This window comes from Molothrus ater, chromosome 37 (assembly GCF_012460135.2).
Source record: "Molothrus ater isolate BHLD 08-10-18 breed brown headed cowbird chromosome 37, BPBGC_Mater_1.1, whole genome shotgun sequence".
Classification (NCBI taxonomy): Eukaryota; Metazoa; Chordata; class Aves; order Passeriformes; family Icteridae; genus Molothrus; species Molothrus ater.
The window spans coordinates 167664-190876 of NC_071664.1; the positions used below are offsets into that span (position 1 = coordinate 167664).

Below are 23213 nucleotides of genomic sequence, written 5' to 3' on the forward strand. Positions count from 1 at the left end.
GTCCCAGTGCCAGTTCTGGTGCTGGTTTCAGTTTTGGTCCCAGTAATGGTGCCTGTCCCAGAGCAGTGCTGGTCTTGGTTCTGGTATCAGTTCTGGTCCCAGTCTCGGTCCCAGTCCCTGAGATTTTAGGCCCATTTAGGTGATTTTAGGCCAAGCTGGGCAGGTTTAGGGTGGGTTTTAGATCTCTCAGAGTGATTTCAAGCATTTTAGTGGGGATTTTAGGTCCCCTTGGATGATTTTAAACCCATATGGGTTGATCTTAAGCCTGTGTGGGTGATTTTAGCCCCCTTTTCTTGGTGATTTTGGTTTCAGGATTCAAACAGTGTTGTCTTTCCCCACAGCTGTTCCTTCAGCTGGATTGGGAGGGCCTTTTGGCCTCTGGACCCACACTTCAGCTCCATTATTAGGACTGATGGATCCAAATCCTTTATCTCCAACAACAGTGATATTTGGAGGTGCATCTCCTTTTTTCACAATTGTTTTTAAAACTGCAGTATCAATAACTGTGCTACCCTGTCATGGGGTTGAATAATCACACCTTATTCATTATTGTTTAGTGACTTTAATTACATTAATTACTTTAATTCCTCCTTGATAATCTGCATCAATTCCTCCCATGACATGAACGCTTTTTAAAGCCAAGCTCCAGCGAGCAGTTATCAAACCAAAGTGTCCTGGAGGAATTGGAATTCCTATGTCAGTATTGATAATTCTCATTTGCTTTTGATTTATCCTAATTAATTATAATGCATGAAGGTCCAGCCCTGCAGCCTCTAGGAGGGCCCTGTCAGGGGCCATCAGACCAGAATAATTTCTCAGGAAGTTAAAGCGTCACTGTTCATGGTTGTATTTGCAAATTAAGTGCAGCCATGCACATCCAGGGGGTTTCCATTTCCCAGGGGGGCCCCTTGTTACCCTTGTTAAAGCTATAAAGCACATTTGTGAGATGGGTTCTCCATGGGGGCAGGTTCCCATCTCCTCCTTTTTTCAACTGCTCTTTGAATAACCCTTTTACCCATTCAATCAATCCAGCAGATTGTGGATAGTCTGGTGTATGAAAAACCCAGCAGTCTTAATCACTGTATTTTTCACAGTAACAGACAAAGCATTCCACGTCACAGTATCAGCAAACCCCATAAAAATAGCCAATTTCATCCGTTCCTCCTTTATTTGTTGTATACAATCTCACAAAGTTTACCACTGACATTCAGGTCCTGGCCAATGCTTTTCTGTAGGATATTTAGTGCTAGATCCTTGAGCAGTCACAGGTGGTAAATCAGAATTGTCAGCATTATTTCACATTATTATTATTTTATATATAAATAGAAACATAGATAAATAAAAATATATGTTTATAAATATATATTAAAATGTTATATTTTATTACATATATGTGTATAGTTATTTATTATATTAATATTCTTTCACTTGAACAAATTAATATAAGCTCAAGGTTAAAAACTTCTGCTGTTGCTCCATGTGAGAGCGACAACAACTGGTCCTTCTGTTGGTGCTGTTTCCAATGTGCTGTTAACAAAATTCATCTTCATCTTTACCCACTCACAAGTTGTTTTCCTTTCTCCATATGCAATTTTTGGATGCATTTTAATACATCCAGTGGTTCAGCTTCTTTAAACTGACTGCCCCATTGCTCACACGGTGTTCTGACCTCAGTCCACTCCAGAGTCAGCAAACTCTAGGGAAGGGCTTCCCATCTGTGAATTTCAGATGGGACTGATTCCTTAAATTTACATTTAAGAAGTGACATTTTGTTGTGATCTGGCCAGACTACGCCAGTTTTGTTTCATGAGTGGGCAGGGTCAGCACCAAAGAAACAAACATGAACTGAAGGAATCAGTGTAATTTACTGTAGTTCAAAGCAGCAAAGAATCACAGAAGGAGAAGCTCAGCAATGCACCCAATTATCGCTACCAAAGATTACCTGCAGTGATTAAGATCCATCACTGTTGTGGTGAGGATGGCTGCAGCAAACCTCTTTGGTTCCCTAACTTCAGGGCGAGGGTGACGAAAATTAAAAGGAGTGGGTTCGATGGAGTTGCCTGGAAAGAACTTTAATAAAGGGTGAAAAACAGCAAACGTGGAGCAGCTGAGCACAGTGTGAGGGGCAGCATCCAGAGACCCAAAGCAAAGGGGAAGCAGCAACATATACACTTGGGGGTGGAACATTCTGGAACTATAACCATATAGGGGAAACAAGTAATCAATAGGGGAGCAGAACTTGGACAACTTAACATAACACCAAGGGCTTATGGGGGAGATCTCAGGCTCACCTTAAGTTAAACAAATGATTCCCAGGGCTTGAAACTAATGCCCAGTTCTTTTGGGGTAAAATCTGGCTGACTTCGAGTCACAGCTGGGCCAATTTCCACATCTCCCCCTTTCTGTTTTCTAACAAAAATGGAGCTGAAAGAACTTTGCAAAACTATAAAAACATCCAAACAAGCATGGAACAACCAACACCACAACAACAACAACCAAGAAAACTAACAGTCCTGTCTTGACTAAAGACATCATCCAACCCTTCAGTCCCCAGGATTAGAAGTGTTTATTCAACCAGTCTTTGTTTTCCACTTGAAGCTTCTTGAACCCTCCCCTCAGCACTAGAATGCTGTTGTGGATTGACTTGCTGGCTGGAGAGGTTCGTGAAACGCATTCCCTCAAAGTCCTCACAGCTGTGCTCATGTGCCAAAAGTACAAAGTCTATTGCTGCCCTGTTCTGCAAGGTGGTGTGTCTGATGGTATCTACGTCTGACAGCAGGCCACTCAAGGCAAGGGAGGTAGCATTGGTTTGCTCACTTAGGCACCCAAGATGGTCTAATTGTCCTAATGTTAGCGATCAGGAACACATAATCACAGAATGATTATATGCAGGTGCTTTTATTGAAGAGCTCCGGGTGTCAGGGGTACAGACCCAAATGTGACTCCAACATGGGTTCAGGATGAACATGTTTTTATACCCTTATTGTTATATAACTACATATTAATTATTAAACTTATATTGTTCTATTGTATACATTGATTTCATCCAAGCATGGATTTTTGTAATTTCCATCAAACCCCCCCAACACAGTTTCTCATGATTCTTTTTATGATTAAACAGTAATTATATCCAATTACCAAACAATCATCGCATCTAACAATCATATCATTTATGATAATCATTAAATGATTGTACAGGTGCAGCCTAATATTTTCCCAGGGTCTCCCTCAACATTTTCCCAGGACCTACCAGGCCTATCCTTCCTTTCTAACTCCCCTGAATATTCTATGATTTTAGAAACATTTTATCCCTATACTATCACTAAGGCTTTGGATGCAGCCACCCAAGGGAACAAGATGGAGGCTGATTTTGTCTTGTTTTTACTCCAATACATAACATTGTCTTTGCAATCAGATTCAAAGTAGTGCCTAGATCTTTTCATTCTATCTCTTTGGCTATGAATCATTTTCATGTTGGGTGCCTGTCGCAGACATCTTTCATGAAAAATCCTTTCTTAGGATTTTTCCTTGTGACAAGCTGCAGTTCAGCAACCAAAGTAAACAATGGTTATCTGCTGCTGTGGAATGCAACAGGTGATTGGTCTCCTGTGGGTGTTTGGATTTCTTGACCACTCATGGCAGAGCTGGCTCTTGCTCTGTCTGAGACACAGATCTTTGTTATTCATTCTTTTCTATTCTTAGCTTAGCTAGCTGCTGAAGAAACCTTTTCCTTTCTATTGCTTTTTAGTATAGTCCTAATGTAACATATATCATAAAATAATAAATCAAGCCTTCTGATCATGGAGTCAACATTCTCATCTCTTCTTCATCCTGAAAACCCTTGTGACCACAGTCACAGGTGCCAGCAAGGTAAGCCTCTCCAAGCTACAAAGTCCGCCTTTGATGTGTGAAGCGATACTGGGCCATGCTCTGTCCCTGCAAATAAGAAACACCTGTCGAGAATATTTTGCACGTTGAGGAGTTTTTGCAAGACAATGGCCATATTCAGCCGATGCACAATCCAGCCTGCTTGTAATAATGAACAAGGGACACGTTCACAAACAATGAATAATGGACATATTCAGAAATGGGGTCGGTATATCCTTGAAAAAGATACAAGAAGAAGAATCATTAGACTCAGCAAGTTTGTCAGTGAGCTTGGGAAAGTAGGAAAATGTGAGCCATGGGTGAGCCAGAAGACCACAGCAAGACACATGAAAAATTAGATGATCCAATCAGCATTCTAATTTAGATGCGTGAACAGCTAGGATTAACCAATCATGTATTAGCTAGAGACGCGTGGACAGTAGAGATTTATTATAAGTATAGTCTTTTTAGGGATAATAAATTTGGCTTCACTGGATCCTGGTGTGATGTCCCTGAACCTCTGCACCCCACATTTCTGGTGGAGAACGCAGGCAGGCCCCATGTTGTAGCACGAAAGGGACTCGAGGTCGGCAATTTGGCTGCTGTGCAGAGGATCAGAGCCAACCCTCGAGGAGTGGAGAAGCTGGTCAAAAGTATCCTCACTGCCCCAGAGAGAGCAAAAGGTTACTGGAGCTCCAGTTGTAGATGACTTGAATCTTGCCCTGATCAAGGTGAGTGGCTGGGGAAGAGATGGGGTCTGAACATGAAAGGGAAGGTGTTCAGAAACTCCTCCAACATATCCTCTCTAAGAGAGAACAAAAGTACGATGTTTTCAATTTGAAGGGACTATTACAATGGGCTTGGGACCATAATCTCATAGCAGGAGCACAGGTTGCTTTTGAGATTTTGACATGGGAAGCTGTGGGTTGGACGTTGTGGGCCTGTATTGCATCTGGTGGGAGTGAGGCAAAAGAGGCATCTAAATATGCTACTTTGTGGAAAACTATCATAGAGGTGTTACAAGCTTTAAAAGCAGAGAGGAAAGCTGCTACTGCGGCTTGTGCAGCCCTTGCCTCTGAGACAGAACAGCCTCAGGCATTTCCAGTAACTTCAGTTCAGCAACTGTTTTCTACCACCTTAGATATTCCCTCACACAGCCCACAACCCCTCAGCTCGGAATCGAGCATTACACGGACTGCCACTCCAGGTCAGAGCGGGAATGAGGAAGCCGCTGCCTCTTTGGGGGGGTTAGCCTGCAGACCAAAGGACAGCTGTACTCAGAGTGAACAAACTGTTGATAACAGTAATTTAGAAACTAAACATGCTGAAAGTGAAAAGGATAAGGAAGGATATGTTATTATGAGTAATGCTTCTATTGAAGAGGATTTAAAATCTTTAGTGGACAATTTGCAAGAATTGGTAATTCAACAAAAGGATTCAGTTGTCCCCAAAAGAGACTACTCTTCTGAGAAAATGGACTTGCCAATGAGAGTAGGTTCAGACACACAACCAGGAAAGCAGTTACTACCCTCTCATTTTGTCTCTGAGCCAGTATTCAAGCCAGTTAAATGAAACCCTCCCTCTCATGCTGTAAAAAATGTGGAATTAGAGTTGGAATGTGACCCTGAAATAGAAGCAGCTCAGAAATGAAAGTGGAAGGGAGTTATTACAGAAGCTATTTTAGAAGGGACTTTTCTCTCAAATGATGGAGAGGCTTTTCCTGTAGTAACTAATGCTGCCGGTAGAGTTTGGGAACCTTTCGATTGGAAGATTTTAGAAAGGTTGAGAGCTGCAATTTCACAATTTGGTTGAAAATCCCAACTTGCACAGTCACTTCTGCAGTATATTTTTACATCTAACACTAATTCCGGCTGATGGGCATACCCTAATAAGACTTATAACGCCACCCCATCAGCAGGTGATGTTTCATAAAAGCTGGGAGGAAAAGTGTGCTCAGGAAGCACCGAGAGTGCAGGGTGATCCTCTGTATGGTTTAACAGCACAACAGCTACTTGGCCAAGGGTCCTAGGCTACTGCCACTGCCCAGGCTAGGAGCATTGATCAAATCTTGCAGATGAGCCAACAACTAGCATATAATGCTATCCTTGCACTTCCAGATGGGTTATGTACTAAGTCTTTTACACAGATTCGCCTAAGAATGAATGAGGACTTTGATAAATTTGTAGACAGATTGCATGAAGCTATCTATGATCATCCTGATTTGGATTCAGACACAAAAGTACAATTGTTTAATATGCTTGCTTTTGACAATGCTAATGATAAAACTCGACAGATTTTGGGAACATTAAAGAAGGGAGCTGATGTTATAGAAATGCTGGAACTTATGGCTAGAACTACAGAAAGACAAAAAACAGCCTATGTAGCTGCTGCAGTACAGGATGCAGTAAAACCTTTGCTTTCTAAACTGCAAAAGAGAGCCAAATAAAAGAACATTAAATGCTTTGAATGTGGTAAAATCAAACATGTTAGGAGTCAGTGTCGCTCTACAACTGTGAAAAAATTTTGTTCTATCTGCAAAAAAGATAACCACAATACTAAAGAATGTCGGTTCCAGGGAAACTAACTTAGGAGCGCGTTATCTCCGCAGGTAAAGAAACAAGTACGGAGAGCTGCCTGGATAGCTCAGCCTCCCATGGAGGAGGAGGAGGACTTTACTCACTCAGATCGTCAACTTCTGGAAGTGCTGGAGTGGATGTGGAAACCGCAGTAGACATGACCATCATGAACTCTGCTGTGCACCTGCTAGATACCAATGTAAAAGGACCCTTGGGGGATGAGCTTAGTGCTTTTCTGTTAGGGAGATCATCGGCCAGTAAAAAGGGATTGGATGTAATTCCTGGGGTTATTGATGCAGACTATCAAGGGGTTGTTAAAATTATGGTTAGAACATTTTTCCCTCCTGTATCTATTCCCAAAGGTTCACGAATTGCTCAGCTTGTTCCTTTTAAGTCTTGCGTCCCCTGTACAGGCTACAAGGAACAGGGAACAGGAAGCTTTGGTTCCACAGGTAAACCAGAAGTATATTGGGCCATGGACATCACAAGAGGTAAACCAGACAAACAGGTAACCCTGACACATCTTAATGGTGATTCTATTACTAAGAAACTCATAATTGACACTGGAGCAGATGTAACCATCATTTCAAACACAATATGGCCAAAACATTGGGCATTGGCCGATCCTACTTTAGGTATTGCAGGTATTGGAGGGACTCAGGCAACTCAGATGAGCAGGGAAGTAATTACTTTTACTTTCTCAGATGGAGTGAATGTATCTACAAGGCCTTATGTCATGCAAACTCCTGGTACTTTACTAGGTTTGCTTGGTAGGGATCTGTTAAGTCAACTAAAAGCTACCATTGTTACACAGCCTTTTTAGCAGCAGCCACTGGAAGGCAGCAGATCCTCAAAATTAGCTGGACCACTGATACACCTGAGTGGATTGATCAGTGGCCGCTGTCAAAGGAAAAGCTGCCCATAATCCAACAATTAGTGCAAGAACAGCTTGAGGAAGGGCACATAAAGCCATCCACTAGCCCTTGGAACACTCCAATTTTTGCCATCCTGAAAAAGAGTGGGAAATGGAGGTTGCTACATTACTTACGTGCTGTTAATGCAGTAATGCTAATTATGGGTGCCTTGCAACCTGGTCTTCCATCTCCTACTATGATACCTGAGTCATGGAATCTATTGATCATTGATCTCAAAGATTGTTTTTCACCATTCCCTTGATCCACATGACACAAGTCATTTTGCATTTTCTGTTCCATCTATCAATAAGGCAGAACCCTACAAAAGGTATGGATGGATTTGTTTGCCCCAAGGCATGTGAAATTCCCCTATGATGTGCCAAATTTATGTCGCTTGGGCATTAGAACCTGCTCAGCAGCAATTCCCTGAGTATATCATCCATCACTGCATGGATGATATATTAGTGGCTGGAAAACAATTAGACTCTGTAACTGTTCTAAAAACCATGACAGTTTTGCTAGAGGAAAGCAACTGCAACTGGTTTAAACCAAGGTTTAAAAATTGCTCCTTGGAAATATCTTGGGTGGCAGATTGATCAGTCAGTAGTGAAGCCACAGAAACTCACCATTACCACTGAAATTAAAACTGTACATGATGTCCAGAAGTTAGTGGGGGATATTCAATGGATTAGAACTATTTGTGGGATAACTAATGAAGAACTTGAACCATTAATACAGTTACTAGGTACTTTGTCTCAGGCAGATGAACACCAGACACTGGATAAAAAACAACAGTAGGCCTTGGATCACATTACCACAAAGGCTGCTACATCACATGCACATTGTCTGATCGAGGATGTTCCAGTTCAACTGATGATCATCAATCAAAGCAAGGAGGATGACAATTATGCTAAGCATCCTTTCACCTTGATTTGTCAAGGGTTAAAACTCAGGCTAATCCTTTAGTTATTTTGGAATGGGTATTTTTACCTGTAAAACAATCTAGAACTATTACTACTCGACTGGAACTTTTTGCTCATTTGATTATGAAGAGCAGAGGGAGAATGTTGGAAATCTGGGGACATGAACCGTATGCAATTTTAGTACCATTGGCTAACTGGTATCTTGAATGGGGAAGTAGGCATTCTGTTTCTTTACAGATAGCTTTGGCTGCATATGATGGTAAAGTTCACAATACTTATCCATGGCACCGGGTGTTATCTTTATTGTAGCATCAGCATCTGGAGGACAGACCCTGGAGATCTCACTGTCCGGTGTCTGGGCAGACAGTATTTACAGATGCAGGTAAAAGGTCAAAAAAGGCTGCCTGCACTTGGCAGCAAGGCAAAGTGTGGAAAAAGCATGTCATTTTTGGAGAGGTAAAAGATACGTTGCAGACATTAGAATTGAAAGCTGTGATTTGGGCTTTTGAAAATTAGAATAATGAGGCCATTAACGTTGTTTCTGATTCGCTTTATGTAGTTGGCTGTGTCCAATGCCTAGAAAGAGCAGTACTTAAGGAGGTGAGTAATGAGCATTTGTATTCCCTTTTAAGCTGATTGCTTAAAAACCTGAATCAACGAGGGCAGGAATACTTTATTACTCATGTTCATAGTCATCAAGCTCTCCCTGGTCTGTCTGAAGGTAACACTCGAGCTGATCGGTTTGTAGCCACTGTCTGGCCAGTGCCAACCTCTGATAAATTTCAGCAAGCTAAAACGTACGCATTTCTTCATCAATCTGCAAAAATGTTAGTTAAACAATTTGGTATTCCCCTTACTGATGCTTCGGGTATTGTGCGATCCTGTCCTGATTGTCAACGAGATGGCATTGGTTTAGGCACTGGTGTTAACCCTAGGGGTACTCAACCCTTGCAATTATGGCAAATGGATGTAACTCATGTAGCAGAACTTGGTCAGAAAAAGTTTGTACATGTTTGCATTGATACCTATTCTTATGTTATATGGGCTACTCCCTTAACAGGTGAGACAGCTCATCATGTTGAGAAACATTTGTACAATTGCTTTGCCATATTAAGTATCCCCTTAGTAATTAAGACTGACAATGGTCCTGCTTACTGTTCCTTAAGATTCAAACTTTTCTGTAATTTATGGGGTATTTGACATGACACTGGTATTCCTCACAATCCTACTGGTCAGGCAATTATTGAGCATGCCCATCAGATGTTCAAGGGCATGCTGCAAAAACAAAAAGGGGGAACTACAGGGTTATCCCCTGAGGAAAAAACAGCTAAAGCCATTTTTGTGCTTAATTACCTTAGAACAACAGGAGATAGGGAAGATCCACCTATTCTTGTGCATCATGCCCTCACACGTAATCCAAGTGAGGAACTGCCTGACGGTATTCAGGTCATGTTCAAAAGTCCAGAAACAGGGGTGTGGGAAGGATCAGCTACAGTAAAATTAATAGGAGGAGGTTATATGTGCTTACTTACAGATAAAGGCATTCATTGGATTCCAGCAAAGTGGGTGAAGCCCTATCTGAAACCATCGTCATCAACCTATGCTGTGTCCAGAGGCGGAGAATCGGCAAAAGCACCAATTCCAGAGAGCCCTGAATCTGATTCTTCAACCCCTGACACCTGAACAACAGTCTGAATATCTACCAAGTTTGCTGGAGTATGCTGAGGGAGTACTAGCAACTCCACATAGGCTTAATACACACGGGTTAGATATACACAGACTTCTTTTACCTTCACTTTCATCACAGGTTGTAAATCAGATAGAAAATGCTTGTTATCTGCATGGTTGTGTATGTAAGCCGTGGCTTAAGGTTCATTGTATAAAGTGTAACTTAAAAACCCGGTGACAAGTTCGTCAAGAACATAATTTAGCAGTGGTTTGAGGGAAAAAGCAAAAATTTAGGCCCATTAACCTGATATGCAATAACTGGTTTCACATACTTAACACTATTACCCTGAGAGTAGCATTAGCATTAGCATTAGCTAAATTTTTAGGGCGTAACTCAGGAGGATATCAGAGTTTTCTCCATGATGCATCTTTGATAGAAGTATACAAGCAAAGATTGTTACTGTGGGTGCAGTTTAACCTTGCTTTAATTGCTATAGTAAACCAAATTGTACTAGAGAGCAAGATATTAGCTACTGAATGTGGAGTAGGAATAGCAATACCACAAATACATCACTTTAGAGATTTTGAGTGGAACCAGGCTAAAGCAATTTGGGCAAAGCACAGGCATGATTGAAGACAACAGCAACAATGGCAGCAATCTGGCAAATATTGACAATGGTGCTCAGTGTAGTGATTAAGGAAAGGCAGGGAGTATACAATATAGAGCAGCGAGCTAACATGTGGGTTACATGGGCTAACAGAACAGGGCAAGAATCTTTCTGCTTATCACCAGCTACACCTTCGGATCCATTTTGCACCTGTTTAATTGGAATTCCCTTAGACTCAATGGAAGAATTCAGAAATTGGACCAGAGTTCAAATTTATGGCAACTTAAGTAAGGCCTGGTCAAATTGGTGTACTACTAATCAAAATGGGATGATCACAGAAAATTGGTGTGAAAAACAAAAAATCCCTAGAAATCCTTTAGGAGCTCAGGCATTTACAATCACTCAAGGTTTAAATACTACAAGTCAGGAACCACAGGAACTGGATATTTTGGGATCAGTGCCAGGAAATTATTGTTTGTTCTTTGAGTACTACAAAGGTAAAGAGCTGATTAGGGAGAGGTCAGGAAAAACCGGAGATGATAGTGCTTGGATATCTCCTGTTTCTTCGTGGTATTACAATATCACGGCATACTGTGCCAATTGGACATGGTCTGTATCCTTAAAACAAAAATCAGCAAGCATGTTACCTCCTGGAGTTTTTCTCATTTATGGAGATAGAGCCTGGCCTGCAATTCCTCAGAAAGCATTAGGAGGACTGTGCTATTTTGGGAAATTGACACTGTTTGCCCCTAGCATTCAACAGATGCTTGATATCAGGCACAAATTCCACCGTCCAAAACACAGTGTGCATCTATTAGGCTCAGACTGTAAGGATAATGTAGAATTGTGGAATAGGCCTTCGGTTATACTGGCATCACTTTTTACACCAGGAGTAGCTTCATCACAGGCCCTTACACAATTAAAACAATTGGCTTGTTGGACAGGAAAACAAATTAACATTATATCTGAAATACTGAATGAGCTCACCACTGATGTAGGTAGCATACACCACGCTGTGTTACAGGATAGGGCTGCTATAGATTTTTTGTTGCTAGCACAAGGACATGGGTGTGAAGATTTTGAAGGGATGTGTTGCATGGATCTCTCTGACCACTCTGAATCTATTCACAAGAAACTGTCATTGCTTAAGGAGAATATGAAAAAGCTCACAGTTGTTGAGAATTCTTTTGATAAGTGGCTAAAATCCTGGGGAATAACAGGCTGGCTCAAGGACTTAGTACACTTTGGCATTATGATACTTTGTATTCTTTTTTCAATTCTGCTTATATTGCCTTGCTTACTATGCTGTGTGCACAAAATAATTGACCGTGCTTTTAAATCAGTCTGGCTTGTGCAAAAACAAAGCCAGGGAACTGTTGAGAGCTTTTTGCAGATTGAGGAGCTCTTGCTAGACAATGGCCATATTCAGCCAATGCACAATCCAGTCTGCTTGTACTAATGGACAATGGTCACATACACAAGCAATGAATAATGGACATATTCAGAAATGGGGTCAGTATATCCTTGAAAAAGATACAAGAAGAAGAATCATCAGGACTCAGCAAGTTTGTCAGTGAGCTTGGGAAAGTAAGAAAAAAGTGAGTCATGGGTGGGCCAGATGACCACAGCAAGACACATGAAAAATTAGATGATCCAATCAGCATTCTATTTTAGATACGTGAACAGCTAGGATTAACCAATCATGTATTAGCTAGAGACGCGTGGACAGTAGAGATTTATTATAAATACAGTCTTTTTAGGGATAATAAATTTGGCTTCACTGGATCATGTTGGTCATGGTATGTTGTCCCTGAACCTCTGCACCCCGCAATGGAACGCAATTAGATCGGTTCTATGATGTAATTTTATGGAGTCCAGTGGGGAACCTTCTCCCTGCCTTCCTCCTGGCTTATCTCCTGTTGCTCTGTCCTGCTCCCGTGCTGTGAGTGTCAGGCAGGGGGGGTGGGGAAGTTGGCAAGAGACAAAGACCACTCATCCCTGAAGTGGCTGCCAGAACTCGGGCTGACTCTTAGAGCTCCGGTGCCACGCCAGGAGAGGGGAACTGCCTCGGTATGGGGATTTACCGGAGGCAGAACCTTTATAGCCACTTGCTCTATGGTACCAGACACAAGCCACGACAGGGAGCAGGCAGAAGAGAAAGGAGGAGGTGCTCCATCTTGAGGTTCCACATGGAACAGTTTAACCCACATGAAGGGATCAGGACAAAGAGCCCCTAGCTCTATTGTGCAAGGGATTTTGTACAGATACAAGTCAGGGGGTGGATACAAACAGCTAACCAATAGGGAATCCTCAGGGCACCAGTGAGGGGATTACATGGAGTGTCCCGGGCCAACTGGGGTAGGAGGGTGGAGAGGATGGGTCACCTGGGCCAATGGGGCTTCGAGGAGTAGGGGAATTCCAAAGGGGTGTTGCAGGACAGGGATTGGCCTGAGGTTTAAGTGGCAGGGGAGGTTCGGGAATCAAGGGCTGGGTTGCCTTGACAGGCAGGGAAAGAGCTAGAACAAGGGGTGGGGAATGGCATGAGGGACAGCTTTGAGGGAGGATAAAACCCAGGGGTAAACCAACTTGGGGAGAAAATGGGGGTACAACAGAACAAACCACTTAACAAGGAATCAATAAAATAAATTGAAACTGCAACAACCCCCATGTTCATGTGGCAACAGAGAGCTTTTATTTCCCAAGCCCTTGCTTATATAGGGCATTTGAAAAATCCCATCTGGATACTTTCATAGGTCAGAACTCTATACGCCCCTTCAGGTCCTGGCCAAGGAAACGCCTGCAGCCTTGGGAGAGATGTGACTGGGCAAGGCCCCTGTCCGTCAAACCAGGGGCTGGTTGGTTTGTCTATCGCAAACCAGCTAAAATACGGTAACACTGTGCCATCATTCATCCCTGTGCCATATCTCCTCTCCATATCCCTTTGTCCTGCTCCCTGTACTATCATTTCTCCCTGTAACTAGCAGAACTTTCTTTTCCCCAATTGTCTGTATGCCATAATCACTTGCAAGCTGCTCCTGCTTTCACAGAATCACAAAATCAGTTTGGTTGGAAGGGGCCAGTGGATCATCTGGTTCAACCTTCCTGCTCAGGCAGGATCATCCGGGGCACATGGCACAGGATTGTGTCCAGACCTACAGTCCCCTGTAGATCCAGATGAGGTTCAGTGTACACAAACCATGTGATGGAAGTTCCTACTGAGGTGCCATCACCATACCAACTCATTGGCAGTGATGTCATGGAAAGGAGAACAAAGAGTCGATAATTTGGTTACCAAATGCTCACAATATGAAGAAAGTATCTTTTTCACCATATGGGCTTGCATCTTGTCTGTGGAAAAGACCTCCAGCAACTGAAAGAAGTGCCCTATGCTCCACTAGCACAGACTGGACTCTATAAGGGGCAAGTGCCTCCTGCTCAAGAGAGAGGGGCACACCACAAGGTAACCTGTGGTTTTACTTGACTGGCCTTGGTGAAGACATATGGAAGTGGGATGGAAAACCCACCTCTGCCTTGGCAGCACAGGTATGTGAGTTGAGAAGAAAAATTAACCACCACAGAAAACTCTTCAAGGAAAAATGCCCCTCAGTTTCCACTGGGCAAGTCTTCAGGTGGAATTGAAGGGCTGATGTTACTTCTGACTCTCTGGAAGGGATCTCCAGGTCATATTTACAAGGAGCAAGCAACAAGTACCATGATCAGAGCTAGAGGGGCCCTGCCTCCAGCTGGGTGTGGAAAAAGGACAGTGGGGTCAGTTGGACTGTGTGGGTCCATGGCCTGGCACAGCAGAGCCACAGGAGCACAAGGCTTTAGTTGACACAGGTGCACAATGTACCCTGATGCCATCATGCAGGGGCAGAATCCACCTCTGTTTCTGGGATGATGGGGGATCCCAACAGGGGCTTTACTGGAAGCTAAAGTGCTCCTGACTGGGCATGAGTGGCAGAAAAACGCCATTGTCGCTGGCCTAGGGGCTCTGTGTATCCTTGGCACAGATCACCTCAGGAGAGGTATTTCAAGGACCCAAAAGGACACCACTGGGCTTTGGGAGAGCTGCTGTGGAAACAGAAGAAATTAGGACAGCTGAATCCCTTGCTTGGTCTTTATAGGACCCTTCTGCTGTGGGACTGCTGGGGTAGTTGAAGAACAGCAGGTACTGATGGCCAGCACAAGTGTCCCATTGGCAACATGGCGCCGACTGGGACTTCAGCACCCGTGGCACAGACAGGAAAACCAGGGCATTGGGAACAGCCAGGGCTTGGGAAAGGCAGGGACTGCCTGACTCACCTGATCTCCTGCTGTGCCCAGGTGACCCCAGTGGGTGTTGGACATGGTTGGGTGTGTCTGCCTGCAGCTCAGCAAAGCCTTTGGCACTGCCTCCATCTCCCTGCCTCTCCTGGAGCACCTGCAGCTCACGGCTGGGACAGGTGCCTCTCGCTGGGAACACCTGGCTGGTGGCCAGGCCAAGAAGAAGTGGGAATGGAGCCACAGCCAGCTGGGGCTGGGCACTGCTGGGTTCCCCAGGGCTCAGTGTTGGGGCCAGTCCTATCCAACATCTGGCCTGGGTGGACAACTAGGGGCAACTGGGAGGCTTGATGGGGTCAAATAAGGAGTGTGGGGGCCCACTGGGAAAACTGGGGGTTAACTGGGAGGTGTGCGAGGCAATGCCCTCAAGAGACCCCAAAGCCCACCTGGGCCACCATGGGTTCATAACCCCCCAGTCTGCTTCTCCCAATGGATTTCATGGACAGTTGTAATCCTTGACTGACCCCCACGGGGTACTGGGAGGCACGGGGAGCTACTGGGACCATGTTGGGAGCCAACTGAAGACACACTGGGAGCAAAGGGAAGATGCTGGAACTATGTTGGGGGTACTGGGACCATACCTGGGGCAACTAGGATCATACAGGAGGGGACAACTGGAACCATGCTGGGTTCATACTGGGAGTGTCTGGAACCACACTGGGGGCAACTGGTATCATACTGGGAGTGACTGGGATCATAGTGGGATCATTCTAGTAGTGACAGGAATTGATTGGGATCGTTGGGGGTGTGACAGGGATCATACTGAGAGTCGTGATCATACTGGACTCACACTGGGAGTGACTGGAAAGCACTAAAATCATACTGCAAGGGACTGGAATCATACTGGGATCATTCTGGGAGTTAATGGAACCATGCAGATGACCGAGAGCAACGGGAACCACATGGGAATGACTGGGATCACACCAGGACGATGACAGAGCCCATACTGGCACCGCACGGGGACGATAACTGAGACTACCCCGGGAGCACCAAGGCGCGGGGTACCTGGGGGTGGGGCCATGCAGAGTTATGCTAATGAGCCCTCGGCGGGCGCGGGACCATCGAGTCGCGGAGTCCGGCGCGACCCCGGGCGGTCGCGCACCCCGATTGGCGCGCGGAGGGAAGTGACGTCACGAGCGGCGCGGCGGGAGATTTGAACGGCGCAGCGCGGCGGATCCCGGGAGCGGCGTGGGGGCCCCGCACGCCTGAGCGCACCCTGACTCTCCCTTCCCCAGGCGCCGGGTCCCCTTCTGACCTCGCCCTGACCCTGCGGTGGACTCGGCCGCAACATGCCCCGCCCCAAACCCACGCCCCGACGGCGCGGGCGTTCCCCAACCCCCCCACCGCCCCGGCCGCGGGCACGCAGTGAGTGAGGGGCGGGGGACTCCCCTTATAGACCTCCTATATCGAGCCCCCCTTTCAGACCCCCCTCTAGAGCACTCCTATGGACTCCCTCTATTGTCCTCCGCCCCTAGCCTGTACCCTATAGACGCCTACATGCTTCCATCACCTACAGTCACCCCACACTCTATAGCCCCTCTACCCCCATACTCCCTGTCTCCTATAACTCCCCTATATCAGCCATCACTTTAGCTCTCTATAGATCCTTTACACCCACAATGTCCCCCCAGACCTTACAGATCCCTTTTAACCCCCACAGCTTCCCCGTGTCCCCCGACCCCTATAGCCCCCATAGATCCCCTATAGCCCCCTGTGTTCTGACAGGCCCTATAGATCTGTACCCCCCCTGTTCCTTCAGAGCTCCCCATCTGTGCCCCCCAGGCTAAATAGATCCCCTAAAGCCCTCACAGACCCCTATCTGATGCCCCCACAGGGCGCCGCCCAGGTCAGCGGGCATTGCAGGAGATCCGCAAGTACCAGAGCAGCACCCGCCTGCTGCTGCGCCCCGGCCCCTTTGCCCGCCTGGTGAGAACCCCCCACATCCCTAAAATCCCCAGACACCCTGATTTCGCCCCCCAGAACCTCCCCAGCACCCCCCATGGACTCCCAAACTCCCCTGGGACCACACAGATCATCTCAGATACCCACAAAATCTACTGTGGGACCCCCAAACCCCTCCAGGACCCCCCCAGTTTCACCCCAGAACCTCCAGCATTGTCTGGGATCTTCCAAACCACTCTGGATTCCCTCTCCTGGGACCCTCAAATCCGTCCCAGGACACCCCAGATCAACCCTCTCGGACCCTGCAACTTCCCCCAGAGCCTTCAAATCCACCCTGGGACCCTTCAGCTCCCCATTGCATTCTCCCAAATACCCACTGCAACTCTTCAACAATCCCTAGGACCCCTTCAAATCCAACCCCAAATCCACCCTGAGACCCCTGAATTCCAACCTGGAACCCTCCAACCTCCCCATGGACCCCATCCCAAAAACCCACTGCAATTTTCCAACCCCCTACAGACCCACCAAGTTACCCCTCAGAACCCCAGATCACCCCCTGGGACTTTTCAAGACCATCCCTTCCCCCCCCCCCCCCCCCCAACCCTGTTCCAGCCCTCCCCGTGTCCTTGTCCTCCCCATCCTCGTGACATGCTGGGCCTGTCCTCCCCGAATATCCCCCAATGTCATTCTGTGGTTCCAGACATCCTTGTGGCCTGCCACCTTCAGAGGCTGCATGGATTGAGAGTTCCCTGTGCCCCTCCTGCTATGCTGGCACTGCCCCCCGTCCCACTGGGGTGTCCCCATGTTCCCATGGCTGAGGGTGTTCCCAAGATGTTCCCAGAATGGTGCTTCCCCCCTGCCTCCCACCTGGGAGATCCCAGGGTGTCCCCATCATGATGTCCCCACATCCCCACTCCCCAGTGTGTCCCCAGGTGTTCCTGTCCCCAGTGTTCCTCTCCCTGGGGTGTCCCCAAAGTGTCTCCAGGATGACAACAAGGGTGTCCCCAGGTCCCTGGGATGTCCCCAGGGCAGTGTCTCCAGGGTGTTGCCATGGTGGTGGCCCCAGCCCGGGATGTCCCCAATGCCCCGGTATCCCCCCCATGTTGTCCCAATGTCCCCGTGCTCCCTGTGACCCCACTGCCCCCATGTGCCCCCCTCCCTGTGCCCTCCCTGCTGCAGGTGCGGGAGATCTGCCTGCTCTTCACCCGCGGGGTCGATTACCGCTGGCAGAGCATGGCCCTGCTGGCGCTGCAGGAGGTGGGGCTGGGGGGGCCCAGGCGTGGTGGAGGGAGGTCACAGAGGGGCTGGAGGGGTCCTATGGGTCCTGCAGGGGTATCCAGGGATTTGGGGGGTGGGGAAGGGGCTGAGGGGGATCTCATGGGTACTGAGAAGGTTTCCATGGGAGTTGGGGGTCTGTAGGTGCTGCAGGGGGGGGGGGTCTGTGGGTGCTGGCGTTGTCTCTGGGGGCTGGGGAGGTTCAGGAAGATCTCTTTGGATGCTTGGATGAGGCTGAGAGTTTGTTGGGTGTATGTGATGGGAGCTGAGGGGGAGCCTAGGAGGGTCTCCATTGGCTGGGGGGAGGGTCTATGGGTTCTGGGACAGGGTTCCATGGGTGTTGAGAGGGTCTCTGGGTGCTGGGTGGGGGGGGTCCCTTACTCCCGGGCTCTGTCGGGGATTGAGGATGGGTCACTGGGTGTTGATCCCCCCCCTAACACATTTACAGGCACAAGGTGCTTTGGTCACCCATGTGTGGGTTTGGAGGGACCCTGCCCCCCGGGTGTGTGTTTGGGGGGGGTCTCTGACCCCAGGGGAAGGTGGGGGGGTTGGGGCATGCTGGGGAGCTTTGGGGACCCTCCCTCAGGTTTTGGTACACAGGCAGCAGAGGCCTTCATGGTGAGGCTGTTGGAAGACGCATACCTGTGCTCGCTGCACGCCCGCCGAGTCACCCTGTTCCCCAAGGATCTGCAGCTGGCCCGTCGCCTGCGGGGACCCGAGGTGGGGGGCATCTGAATGAGGACCCCCTGAGGGGTCTCTCCTGATAATCTCACACCCATAATCTTCCTGGGACCTCCTATGGGACCATCATGCTGAGACACCCCCCCCCCCGCCCCCCTCCATGAGGTCCCCCAAGCTCCCCCACCTGGACCCACCCCTTAGACTCTCCCACCTCAGGATCCCCAACAACCCCTTCAGGGACGCATCCCGGGGTGGAGGTCCCCTTCCTTAGTCCAGCACCTCTCAGATTATTGTGGACCCCTACCCATGGTCCCCCTGGAACCCCCATCACCAGCATGCCAGTCCCAGGGAAACCTACCCAGGACCTCCACCCTAGTGGAGACCCTCCCAGTTCTGCTGTACCCCAATAAATATTTGTGACCTCTAGGTGTTGATGCTGGGGAGCTTGGAGGGGATTTGGAGTTGAGGCACCGCAGGGAGGAACTCTGGAGGGGAGGAGAACCCACAGGGAGAGGGGCTCCGAGTATTTTAGGTGAGGCCACCAGGGATGGGGGCCAGGAAGGTCTTGGGGCCTAAGGGGTTCCATGTATAGTGGTGGTGGGGGGTCGTCTAGGGGGTGGCGCTTAAGGGATTCGCTTTTTGAGCGGAGGTCAGGGCTTTGGGGGCGGTGCTTAGAGGTGGCTTGAACGTGGGCAGGGTTGCCTGCGGGGGGCGGGGCTTAGTGCCCCCGTGTGCGTGCGGCTCTGGAGGTCTCCCGTCCATGGGCGGAGCTCTGGGGGTGGGGCTTCAACGGGGTCCCCGCTATGGGGCGGGGCTTGGGAGGGCCACACTCGGGGGGCGGGGCTACGGGGGTTCTGGGCGGTCCCCGACTGCTGTTCCCGCTGCTGCCGCTCGGGGCGCTGCTGAGCGGGGAGGGGCGGGACCTGCGGGGGCGCTGCACCGGCAGCACCTGTGCCCGCACCTGAGGGCACGGGAGGGACCCCAGAACGGACCCGCCCAACCCCAACCCTGCCCTGGGACCCCACCCCCCCCTTTCTCATGCCTTGGAGACCCCTCCCGAGCCTCAGAACCCAAAACCTACCCTGGACCCCAAATCCCCTTAAACCTGCCCATCGCTGCCATCCTTGGGGTACCCTCTGAGCCCCCCAAACCTCAGGGACCCCAAATATCTCCCCTAAAATCCCAGCCTAGGCCCCACCCACCTGGTTTGGGATACCTCCAGTTTTGGGGTCTCCTCAACCCTCTTTTTTCCCCAGACAGTCTGGTGCTGAGTTTGGTGGGGAATATTTTTGTTACTGAACTTTCAAAGAAAGTTAATAATGCAAATTGTGGACAGGACAGAAAATTGCTTTGATGTCTCTAACGACCCTATAAGCAGCAGTACATCTGATAATGAGGAAATCACATTACAACCCCAAATTAAAGATGAAACCTTCTATGATAGTCAGGGTCTGCACACTGTTACTAAAACAGCAGCCAAGATAGCAAAGTTCCAGGAAAAGCATAGCAGACTTACATAGTAATTGGAAACTGGATATGTTTGGAGAGTGCCTCTGGCAGAGGGTGATTAAATAATTTGTCTGAGGTGGAGGCCCGAGGCTTCTGGAGGCCAGAAGTATTTTTAACAGTGAGTGACCAGAGAAAACTGTGGTCTTTAACTCAGAGTGGCGCCTATTGAGCAGGAGGTTGCATCCATTAGAGAGGAGTGATTTGCTTAGGATCGAGACCCCAACCATAGATCATGGGACAGAGAGTGTACAGAAGGCAGTGTTTTTGCAACTGATGAATGACAGATGTTCCAGGACAGCCCTCACCTACATCACTGTTAACCAAGTATGTGGCTGCTGTGGTTAGAGTTTTGCTGGACGTGATAAAACACTGGCAGAATTTCAGGATCACTTGAAGCAAGTGTTAACCCCACAGAGAGGAAGACAAGGGAAAAGACCCTTATCATGGGGAAAGAGATTTTCAGGGCTAATTAGCTATGGCAGAAGGATGGGTTTCACTTAACAATTAGTAAACAAAACAACAATCAGGAGATTGGAATTGCACCAAGGAAGCAGACTGCCCAAAAGGGAGCAGCAGGGTCCCAGTGCATGATGGAATGCAGTTTGAGTGAAAGGCTTGCAGAAAGGAATTTCTCGGGAAGTGATAAATTATCCACTGCTGTTCTGGAGAATGTAGTACCTGGGGAAAAGGAAAGTTGCACTCTTTTGCCACAAGCAGGATAAAGATGTTGATGTGGGAGTTGGAACTCCTGGGAAACCTATCATTACTATGGCCTCAGAAGGCTAATGTTGTTAATTGGAGTCTTAGAAACAACTTTTGCCATCCTCAGTGAGCTGGGGGCTGGCGGCTGCAAACATTTAAGGAAGCTCACCAAAAGTAAGACTTACACAGAATATGAGGTATCAAAGTCACCACTGGCTTCTGAGATGGAGACAGGAGAAAAGCTGAGAATCCAAATGGATAAACTTATGACTGAGAAAGACCATCTTAGGACCCTACTTGCTTCAGCAGAGTGTAAGGAAAGACAATTATTTTAAAATTTGAATAGGGAAAATTATAGAAGAAAGAAACAAGACCTGAGAGAGGAAACCTTATTTATCCCTGTTACTGAGAAATGAACAATTGCAGAAACAGTTCCAGGAAGAAAAGGAGAAAAGATGAAAACTGAAAGAAACAGCAAAGGTGATGCTTAAGCAAGCTACCAATGCACCCTGTATTGTGCAAGAGTTCATTCAGGTGGCTGATTTGCAAAAGCATTCCAGGCACAAGCCAAATGAGACTGAAATGCAACAAGTGGAACCCTATCAATACATACTAATGACCCATACATCCAGATTCCAGTCGGTTCTCATCAATGATTAATTACATTTCTAGTAGATACAGGAGCACAGCATTCAGTACTAATGAAGCAGGATGCCAAGAAGCTGGGTGTATGACCTAGATGCTAAGAGTTAAAATCACTTTAGTAAATGGAGAAAATGTTATCTGTCAAGTTGCTACGGTTAATTTATGGGTCCTGGATGAGAAGTGGATATTGGCTACTTGCTTTGCAATCAAAGATCACAATGACAATATTTAGGGTTTTGATGTTCTGAACGTTTAAATCTGTTGTCTGCCTGATGGCAGTGAGTCAATGTTAATGTTTGAACATTAGCCCAAACCCTAAAAGGAGTCCAGAGACTGTGCTGACTCCACATGGCATCTGCACTCCGCGATCCAAGGACTGCTAGTGTGTCCCCGTGCTGGATTTTTGCTGCAGGGAGAAGTGGAATTTCTGAAGTTCTGGCCAATGTGGCCCCACTAAGAGTTGAAATACCCAATTACTGCAAACCTAACAGCCACAATATAAGCACTCGTGTGCTTGGGCATTGATGGGGTGGTGACAGATTAAAAGAAAAAAGGTACTATCACTCAGTCACACTCCTATCTCTCCTGTCAGAGACAGTGGCCAGTGATCATTTTAACACACTCCAGCCACATAGAACTTGCTAGTGTTTAGCCAATGTTTGCTGTTGGCATTGCCATCATGTCACAGATCACAAAATATTCTGAGTTGAAAGGGACCCGCAAAGATCGTCAAGACCAGCTGTTAAGTGAATGGGCCATACACAGATTGAACCAACAACTGTGGTGTTATGAGCACCATGCTCAGACCAACTGAGCCGGTCCGGCTCATGAAAGAGCTGAACAGACAGTTGTGGCTTATGATTTATTACAGGCAGTTGAACACCAGTATCACATCTACATTCACTGCTGTACTAAACTTTGCGGAACTGATAGCTCAAATTAGGAGAGCACACTACCCATGGAGGACAACTCAAATTGCAGGAGACTCCCCCTGAAAACACGGGAAGCAGCAACAGCAGTGGACAAGCACTTCATAAAGTAGAAGTTGAGATTCCTCCTGAAGAATGTCAAGGCCTAATACCACGAAAGACCAAAGAAATATTCACTATTCAACTCAACCACATTTAAAGAGATGGAACAGAGAGATTCTGCATGGGAAAAAGGAATTTTGTCATTAGTCCAAGTGATTAAACAACTTGAGCCACTAAGGGGTAACCTGTTCAGGCTAATGCTGCTGAGACTCATACTGTTTTTTCTATCCAGGAATGATATCAGTAATGATTCCAGCACACCCCCACTGAGGATCAAGTTAACCATCAAAGGACAGCTTATCCTTATTGCAGGAGCAATCACTGCCAGCAGGAAGCAAATTTGGTTCACATATTAACAAGTTCAACCCACAGGGTAGAGTCACTTCTTTTATTTAAGCTAGTAAGTATGGTAACTTAGTACATACATTCTATATCACACATGCTTTTCAGTTGTAAGTGCACTTAATTGAATATGACCAGGGATTTTACCCATTACCCAAATTAGATAACACTTCCAATGTTATGTCCAAGGATTGCTCCCACCAATGAGATGCCATGATAGAGAGGTAGAGAGGTCTTGGCTGGCCTT

At 47.1% G+C, this 23213-nt stretch overlaps 2 protein-coding genes across 2 annotated transcripts; both read left to right on the forward strand.

Moving 5' to 3' along the window:
- Positions 1-3620: 3620 nt before the first annotated feature.
- LOC118700791 (uncharacterized) lies at positions 3621-12341 on the forward strand. The gene is made up of 2 exons (XM_036405372.2): positions 3621-4598; positions 6476-12341. The coding sequence occupies exon 2, from the start codon at positions 10597-10599 to the stop codon at positions 12013-12015; it is 1419 nt and encodes a 472-aa protein (XP_036261265.1). The 5' UTR covers positions 3621-4598; positions 6476-10596; the 3' UTR covers positions 12016-12341.
- Positions 12342-16168: 3827 nt separating this feature from the next.
- On the forward strand, positions 16169-18791 carry LOC118700800 (histone H3-like centromeric protein A). Its single transcript, XM_036405381.1, has 4 exons — positions 16169-16244; positions 16714-16805; positions 17961-18038; positions 18657-18791. The coding sequence occupies exons 1-4, from the start codon at positions 16169-16171 to the stop codon at positions 18789-18791; spliced, it is 381 nt and encodes a 126-aa protein (XP_036261274.1).
- Positions 18792-23213: the final 4422 nt, after the last annotated feature.